Source organism: Pterocles gutturalis, unplaced genomic scaffold (genome assembly GCF_000699245.1).
Source record: "Pterocles gutturalis isolate BGI_N339 unplaced genomic scaffold, ASM69924v1 scaffold5586, whole genome shotgun sequence".
NCBI lineage: Eukaryota > Metazoa > Chordata > Aves > Pterocliformes > Pteroclidae > Pterocles > Pterocles gutturalis.
This window is the reverse complement of record NW_010100125.1, coordinates 1-9,517: the sequence shown is the minus strand read 5'-3', so window position 1 is coordinate 9,517 and position 9,517 is coordinate 1. Positions and strand designations below refer to the sequence as shown.

Sequence of the window (9,517 nt, the reverse complement as noted above, 5' to 3'; positions counted from 1 at the left end):
GCAGCAAACAATCAAACGCATGCTCAGGGCCTCTTACAATCAATTAATCTCCGAGCCTCTCTGCCACAAAGGTGGCTGGGAGCTGCCCTTTTCACATTCAGCTTTAGGTCCTCCTACTCTGTGCTACAGCTTTGACTAGGAAGGAGCCTACCTATAGGTAAGACAGCTGTCCGGGCTGTACGCCAACACATGTACTGCATTTAATACTGAAAGGTGCCATTTCAGAAGACCCTGCAACAGTCTGTTTGACCCACAGGCTGGGTCCAGCATTAGTGTAAGTTTCCTGAATACTTACCCTCCTCTTTCTTCCCTGCCTCTGTTGCTCCTTATGCCTGACCCTGCTCTTAGTAGCAGCGTCCCTGTGATCCATTACATCTTTGGCCTTCGCTGAGACTGCCACTGCCAGGGCAGCTACTGCCCGCTGTGGTGGCTGCCTGTAGGAAGTGAGCATCTGCCTCCCGAGAACGGGCTTGTGGCTAGGTCAGAGGAGGGAAAAAACTGAAGGGAAGAAATTATGGAAGTGATTCAAGTGAACTGGAGCAAAGTCTACAGAAAAGGCAAAAAGGCAGCTTCAGTCTCCATTTGATACACAAATTGAGCTCAGTAGCAGCAAGAAATGGCCATAAAATATTAATTCATTAGGTTGCCAGGAAAAAGTAAAAGCATTCATGTAAAAAATTCTATATACAGATATGTATGTGGCAACTGTTCTCAAGCCAGCTCAGACAGTGGCTTCTTCCTGTTTATGTATTGCCTTTTTTGTACCTATAGCTTTGAACATTCCAAACCATGTTGCTGCTTAATTCTGCATGAAGACCATGGTATTGGAGTCAGCACCAAGTGAGGGTGAGATCACACTGAAGAAATGAACTTACGGGAAACTCCTGACAACCCCAATATTTTAATATTTTTGTTGACCTTCAAGTAATTAGAAGAAAGGGGAATTTCCCCCAATAGCCTACAGGCTCCAAGTCTCATCTGTCTGCTTTTAGGGTAGGAAGGCTGACATCAGAAAGGCAGTGGAGGGCAGGGAAAGGAAGAGGGGAAAAAAGGTGGGAACCAGAGTGAAGAGCAATCAACAGCTGACCAACACTGACTGCTGCAAAACTTACAAAACACAAAATCATACAAACAGAATTTCTGTTAACCTTTTATAGACTACAGACTTTATATACACACACACAAACTTCAAAGTACACATCTGGCAGTCTAGAAAATACCAGTGCCCTAAGGATTAAATAATTTAAAATGCAACACTGTGTTATCACTGTATACAGAATACTATCTGACACATTGTCTAAAATGGACGGATTGTCTGAGAAAGATGCTCCCTCCCTCATCTCACCAGCACTGCCTCTAAAAAGAAAACAAGGGCTAAAGACTCCCCTCCATGGTTCCACTCCTGAAACTCACCTTGAAACTTCTCTGTCAAAGGTGGGGGACATCCTGAGAGGACGGGAGGAGAAAAGGATTCCTGCTCCCTGCAAACTCTGCTGCCCCAGTACCCCTCTCCATTGTCTAGGGAGACTGGACAGCAAGGGGAAAAAAGGGTGCTAAAGGTGGGGGGAAAGGCAAGTATTTTCTGTAATGATAGCTGCGCTGGTCTTCTGAGAGACAACCCCAGACTTGGGAGGACACTCCCTCTCCCCCTTTTTGAAGGCAGGAGGCCAGAAGGCTGAATGCAGAGTATAAAGAGTCCATGTGGCTAGTTTAGGAGATACCAACAGTGCAGCAGCTGCCCCCCGAAACCCATACTGCAGTCCAGCACCAGATGGGAGAGCAGCCAAGGGAGAACAGCCTGACAGCAGCCGTGAACAGGAGTGGGCACAACTCCGTTACCAACAGGTCCAGATTGAACAGGAAAGTGTGCCCTCACCAGCTTTCTAAAAGCAACTGTAAACTGGGAGCACTGGAAAGTCAGCACATGGGAATGAGGAAAGGGAGGGACAGCCTCAGTTCTGAGGTGGCTGGAGAGGGGACTAAAACACATACTGAGAGCAGATGGCAAAGCCAATATCTCTCTAAATACCAGCTCCGCATATGTACCCTAATACCAGTGTATGGGACAGAACTTTGCCGATGACACCAGTTCAGTCCTATCACCTTCACAGATTTACAGCTGGTGAGAACCTGGCTTACGTGCACTTATTACAAAGCCCTTTGAGGCATGCAGTCTTGCTTCCACCTCCTATACACCAGAATAGACATAAGCTCTCGGGAAAAAGACGGAAAAAAAAAAAAAAAAAAAAAACCCAAACCTAATTCCCATGTGTGTCTCCCACTCCTCCCTCATAATCAGCCTCTCTTCCTCTAGGCCAGAGACATCTAAGGAGCTGCCCTGTTTTCCATTCCGGGGGCTGTTCCCACCAGTAACACCCAGCAGATCTGGCTAGGCAGGAATGGCAAGCCCTGCTCCTTCGGCCTCATCACATGGCCAGACCACAAAGGTTTCTTCCTCCCCTACAACAGGTCCAGTGAGAATTGCCCAGGCTGGAGGTTGTGTTGCAGCAGACTGGACAAGCCTCAGCCCTTACTCCTGAACGCAGCTTGCAAAGGATGAGAAGGCTCCGTAGGAACAGGAGCCATGGGCATTCTCCTCTTCCAAGCTCTACAGCTGTAAATACTGCCAGTGTAATCATTATCCACTCAGAAACACAACAAACAGCCCTATCCAAAACATCTCTCAGTCTGACCTGCACGACTGAGTCAGAGGGACCAAAAAAAAAAAACCCCCCCAAAAAAAAAAGAGGGAACTGAGACAGCGTGGTACAGCAGAGAAAAAGAAAAATGGGGCAAAGTCAGACTGAAGGAAAGGACCTCAATGCAAGTCTGCTAAAATCATCACTGGATTTACCAGCCCAGTTCCACCTTCTTCAGACCAAAATGGACTTGCTGCAGTAAGTGTACTACAGGAGAAAGAAGTGCATAGTTCGGTTTATTTTTTTGGTAGACACTTAAACATCAGCAGAATTTATGCTAAGATCTTAGAGCTGTAGTTTTAGCTTGTTTTCCCTAGCCAATGCGTACCTGCCGGGGCAGAGATGGTGGAAATGGACCAGTAGCACCAAGAAATTCAGTGGGAGCACCAACTCCACAGCAGGAAATAATAATGAACCAAAAGGAGACAGAGAGAGAGAAGTGGAGGAGACATATTTCGCAGTAATCAAAGTCCACCTTGGCTAAACCCTATCGAGATTTCCCTAGGTAAGGCCCCATTATGTCTGCAGCAAGACCTCTGGCTCTGACAGAGAGCTGTAGAGGGTATAGCCCAACTCATCCACTTCTTCAGGGGTAAGCTCTGAAAATAAGTTCACCTTGGGGTTCAGAGCACTAGGGAGGACGCCTGCCTCCAAGTAGCGGATCAACCCCTTCAGTGCCTGCAAGAAGCGATCAGCCAGCACGTCCTGGGACCAGTCGGACTCCTCTTGGGATAGGTGCAGGATGACATTTGTGAGCTGGCTGGCAGTGAGGTGGCCCAGGGCTGGGTTTGACTTGCATACCGCTTTGAAGATTTTCAGGCACAAGCAACGGCAGCCAGAATCACACTGGTCCAGGGCTCGCAGGCGAGCTGTTTCTGCTGGCCGCAGGCTCAGTCGCCACAGATTGTCATTCTGGGCCAATCGATGGGGTTTTGCCACAAGGATTATGTCACCCAGTGTCAGGGATGGCAAGAAGTCAATAAAAAGATGCCGTTCTGGATCATACTGGACTTCCAGGGTCAAATCTGCTGGGGGAGCTGCTGGACGGATCACATAATCCAAGAGAGTCCCAATTGCTGGCCAGTTGATGGAGCCAGCTACAACTTTCTCGAAGGTGTCTGCTACAGCTTTGGGGGAAAGGTAACCTCCCACCACACAGCGGTCCCAGTAGCTGCTCCCACGGGGAAAGTACTCTGGGTTTTCCCGACGCACCAAGTAGAAGCCAGGAATGTTCATGATAGTGTCCTCCCCGGGGATGCACGACCACAGGTTCTGCTCCAGCATCAGAGGCACAATGAGCTGGATGTGGTCAGCTGTCACTACCTTTCACAAGAAAGAAAAGTCGGTAAGAACAAGCTTTCTCTCTCCACATTCAGTTTTATTCACCACCTTTAGATAGCCTTCTGTTCAAAGGAATTTGGAATAAGGATTCAGCTGTCTCACTCTACTCTCTGCGTGGGATTCACAGCCTCCCTTTGTCAAAAGGCATTCTGAAGGACTATTTCACATAGTCACTAAGATAACTCCAAGTTATAACCCAAGCTAGTGCCTATATGGCATGTGTTATTTAGAGATTTTTAAATACCTCAGGACCTGACAAGGACTGCATATAGACCAACCATTTTGCCTCCTATTGCTCTGAGTCTATTCCTTGGATGCGAGATGCAGCGGGCCCAGGGCAGAGCAACACCACAATAATTTAAAAGATGAGGCAGAGTATTAAGTTCCTACATAAGCTTAAGTTGCCATGGTTTAACAATCCCATGCTACAGCTAGGTACTGCCCTCACCCAGTCTGCCACACTGTTTGGAAAAAGGTCATTAAAGATCACTTTTCACCAATGTGATTAAGACCCCAGATCTAAGTTTCACTGGACACTTGACACTCCATTCCAGAGCTCTGACTCAAACAAAAAAGTGTGCCTCTGAATCACTCACTATAGCCATGGGCATCTTGCCATCAGGGAGATATGCAGCAGGGACTGCTGTCCAATCCAGGTCTGTCATGCATTAAAAAAAAAAAAAAAAAAAAAGAGTAGGGAAGACCTACATGAATACACAGGAGTTCTAAGGGAATATCATGTATTTGGAAGGAAACAGAAGGGACAAAGAGAAAAGAGAGATCTACCAGAGAAACAGTAAGAAAAACACAGCTAAAGGGAGAGACAGAGGGGAAGTTAAGAAGGGCTGAGATAACCTGGGAGAATAAAACACCAAAAAGTAAATGCTTTGCCAGAGCAGCCTGGTCACACGTGTTCAAACAGTACTGCAGAAATCAATGCCTGGCTCCACGGTGGGAAAGGCGACACCAGGAGCCTTATTACAGAGGAATGTTGTGCTGAGCCAGCACTGCCAACAGAGAAGCCTGAAATGCCCCTGCCTAGTCAGCTTCTGAATAATGACCCATCACGCGGCCCCAGGAATTACCTGCAGATCATCATACAGGCTGCCGCTGAGGTACATGTCACGCAGGGGCATGTCTGGCAGCTTGGCACGTAGGAAGCTGCGCAGCTCGGCACAGATATCCACAGCTGCTTGCTTGGCTCGGGCTTGCTCATCTGCTGGGATAGCTACCTTCTTCCGATAATACGCAAAGAGCTTTTCTTGCAGAGACAGGCGAAGGCGGGATTTTTTCAGCTCCACCTGACTTCGCTTGACAGATGGCTTGGGCTTTGTGGGTCGGAAAAAGTCTGCAAGACAGAAGGAAAACTGTTGATCTATCTGCAGTATTTCACTGTGAACTGATCTACAGAAGAAAACCTGCAGCACGGAAGTGCAGCCTCCTAGGTCTCAAAAAGCTTTCAGCAGACATTTTGCATGCTTTGCACAAGTACCAGTCAAAAGGGGGATGCTGGGAAACTTCAAAAGATACTGCTACAAGAATCAAACTGGATGAAAACAAGTTACTAGATCGGGAATTTAGCCAGAATGAGGCTAACATGTACGAGTAAGTACTTTTAATGGCTATGTGGGCAGTACCTCAGTTCAATTTCATCAAAAATTCATCACCATTACCAGTTCAGAAGCTTTTAACATGATGACAGGCCAGCTGACAAAACACTCTTGAAAAAACATCACTATCTCATTAAGTTTTTAACATTAGAATGGATTTTTACAAATTATCAGCAAAACCCAGTCCTGCCTAGGGTTTTGCTGAGATGATGATGATGATTGCATCATGATGCAATTGATGAGAGCATCATGCAACTTGGAAATAAAATAGTTGTCAGGACGATGGTGAGCTGACAGATCTTGGGGTCAGCAGGCAATCATAGCCCCAACTTTCCCTCAAACTTTCACTGGCCAAAGAGCAGAGAGCACACTCTTTGGCACATATCAGCAATACCGCGCTTTACACTGCTGTCTGTGTTATTAAGCAATGTCTAACCTGCACAGATTCTCTAAGCCTCTCTTTTTCTGACTCATTTCCTAAAGAAACAAGTTAATGCTACCCACTATCTTTCAGACTTCTCTTAATATGGACCAAGAGTTTCAGGAATTACCAATGAGAATTAAAGAAGAACTGCAGACCTAGGAGATCTTTGGAAAGGCTGTGGCATTTAATGGGCACAGGAGAAACCCCCAAGTCAGTGCCCCATTAAGGCAATCAGCTGTTGCATATTTGTTCAGCAACAGGCCTTTGGCCACGCAGCACATGCAGAATGTCTGACCAAGATGCAGAGAGACCCATCTCACCCAACCTCACAGCTGCTGTCTCTTGTCCCACTGGGGTCTTTTGGACAGATTTGAGGGTTTGTGTAAAAACTAAATAGCCTGCAAAACCATAGGGAACCAGACTTCATTGCCTGTTCATGAAAGAAACCTTATTTTTCCATCTTAAGTTTTAATTTATTTTTAAGTCAAGAATGCAAGATGCCATCATCAATGGTTTCACTCCTCAGTCCTCATTTTTTTTTGGAGTCCAATAGAATGATCTAGACCCTATTTAACACAGTTGTCTGTTTATTTAGTGCTTCCTCAGCAGAAAATCCGTTCCATCCTGAAGCTGACTTTCTTGAAGAGAATCTGGAAATCAGTTTAAAGCTTGATTGCTATTTTTCAGATTCAAATATCCAAGTGTAAATCTCCCAAAACGACCAGGGATAGAAAGAAAAACCAGTGAGGAAAACCAACCAAACATAAATAACAAACACTGATGGACTCTAAATTACTTATTATCCCAGTCAAAAAGAAGACTGCAGGTGACTTTTCATAGCCTGATGAAGACTACCTCAGTGATATGCAGCACTAAACAAGCAAACAGTGTCACAGAAATTATTAGGAAAACGGTAGAAATAACATAGGAAATACTGTTATAAATTGCTAGTACATTCACAATTTGAATATTGCTCTCTTAAAAAGACACAAACTGGAATGGTCCAAAGAAAGGTAACAAAGAGCTTCAAAGGAATGGAATAGCTTTTTATCTGTAAAGATTGCACAGCTAAGCATTGAGCTTGAAAGATGGAGGAACAATAAAGCTTAAGACCATGAAGTCATAAGAGGAATGAAGAATGCAAACATATGACTATTATTCATGAAATGACAATCTGACTTTAAATTCTTGAAGTTATCAGTAGACCTGCTTAAAAGAAAAACATCAAAATCCTGGGCTAGACAGAGTATTCTCTTTCCTGAGTTAATTTAAGTGAATACAGGGTTTACGGGCCTGGATGATTCTGCAATGCAGGAGTATCACCCTGCTCCTTACCTGTGTCTGCGGCCGAAGGATCTGTGGGAAGGGTCTGCAGGGAGCGGCTGATGTTGGTCTTCATGTCTTGGGTCAGTAAGCGTGAGGAGGAGCCCAGCCAGTTTGGCTCTTCCCAGCTTCTCTTTCCAGACTGGCTCAAGCGAGTGGGGCTGCTGGGAGCACTGATCGCCCGGTCATACATCTAAAGCAACATCACCAGGCACAGTCTGAGTTGTGAAGGGCTCAACATTTGCATTTTATCCAGCATCCCAGGTCTTTTTATTTCCCACTCCTTCTTTGCAGTGCCCCCATGCTCAGGTCCCACCCTGCTGTCCCGCAGGCTCACCCGTTTGACAGCCAGCGTGGCGATGCCCAGCATAGCAGCTCCACCCACGCCCAGCACAAGCCGGGCGTTGGACAGCACAAAGTCGATGGCTGTGCCGATGCCGTTGTCATCTTTTTTCCCTTTGCGCTGCCCAGCACCTGCCATCTCACCTGTAAGGAGTGGGAGCATTAAACAAACGGGTCAAACACGCAACCTGAACAGTTCACTCCCTTCTCCTCCACGCCACGCTCATAGCTCTTGAGGTCTTAGCACGGAGCCATAGGAAGGGACCACCTAATGCTGCAGCCTCTTTAATTATCTTTCCTTGAGGAGCTGCTTATTCCCAGACACAACAGTACTGACCAAGCTCTGCAATGGCAGCATTTCTTTGCTTCCAGCTCTGATATGACCTGAAGAAAAACATCCCAAATTTGACGTGGCTTCTAATCATTTAAGCAGGTTTAATTATAGCAGCACCTAATGTTTTTTTAAAAAGAAAGCAAGATTTACTTCAGTAATATTTTGCAATAAAATCTTGTATTTTATGTAAAACTCTGTGACCATTCTGGTCTTTTTCTTTAAATCTGTTCTTCTCAACCAAAGCATGGCTTTTTTTCTGCCAATTTATTTTCTTATTCTCAATCTAATCCATGCAATTTCTCTCGCAATTTCACTCACAGACAAGGCAATGTAGGAATTGTCAACTGCTTGTCTGTAGCAAATCAGCATCTTCCCAAGAGCTGACAAGCAGTCTCAGAGCATCCATTCCCAGACTCATTTTTGGACAATGGCTGGTCCCAGACAGTTCAAAGACATTGAAGAATCAACAGTAGAGACCACAATGCACCACAAAGGGAACAGCTCCCTTGCTTTCACCGGACATTTATTCCTGCCCTCAAGGCTGGTGGGTTTGACTCTCATACAAGTCATGTATAACATAAACATCAGTATTTCCTTACACATGTACTTTTGTCTCTTCCAATTCCCATTTAACCTGGTCTCAGTATTTAAAGGGTTTCCTTGGCCAACTACACATGTAAAACACATTTTGCCCCTGCTGTACCCATACACGAAAACCACAGGAAACCTTTCCAACCTGACTTGACGTCTGTTTTCTAAGTAATTTTCAAAGGTTCAGAGCCTGCCTAACTTGAGTGGTTTAAAACTGCCCTTACATTTTTCTAAGGCCAAGCTACAATCTAAGGAGGAATGTTCCTGCCTTGATGCACCAGCAATCCAGTCACTCTTCATCCCTAGGCAGAAAAAAGACACTTTGAAGGGCATGGTTATATCATTGTAAATGACCTACCTGTGACCTAATGCATTTGTACAGAGAACAGGAGAGCCCTCCTGGTGTGCCTGCGGAAGCACCTTCCAGCTTTCTTCAAGACAGTGGTGGGCAGGCACTGTTAATCATCTCTTTCGGTTAGCCAAGGGATTTTGGAAAGGGAGGACAAAAGGAGCTACAGGGAGTCTCTAGACCAGGCCCCCGAGTTTGCTCTGCAGGAAAGCTTGGCCCTTCTCCAACTGCCTTTCCTTGTCCTCCAGCCGCTGCAGACCCTGGTTCTTGCGGAACTCACGGCGAATGAAAGCGAAGTAGAAATCCCGGTCGGTGTAGCGCAGCCCGCGGCCCTGGCGCAGCAGAGCCCGGTAAAGGGTCAGCACAGCCGCCCGGGACCACGCGGCCATGGGGGACGGTGTGGGGATGGGCAACCTAGAGAGAGGTGAAGGGCGGGATCCGAGTGAGCTCTTCCCTCCCGGAGGGACGCAACGGCCACCGCCTCCCACTCCGTGGCGCGGCCCG

General features: G+C 46.3%; 1 protein-coding gene across 1 annotated transcript; it reads right to left on the bottom strand.

Moving 5' to 3' along the window:
- Positions 1-3,047: 3,047 nt before the first annotated feature.
- On the bottom strand, positions 3,048-9,125 carry MIEF1 (mitochondrial elongation factor 1). Its single transcript, XM_010078379.1, has 5 exons — positions 9,023-9,125; positions 7,735-7,883; positions 7,410-7,590; positions 5,126-5,388; positions 3,048-4,022 (listed from the first exon to the last, which is right to left on the bottom strand). Exons 2-5 carry the CDS (start codon positions 7,876-7,878, stop codon positions 3,216-3,218), a joined length of 1,395 nt encoding a protein of 464 aa, XP_010076681.1. The 5' UTR covers positions 7,879-7,883; positions 9,023-9,125; the 3' UTR covers positions 3,048-3,215.
- Positions 9,126-9,517: the final 392 nt, after the last annotated feature.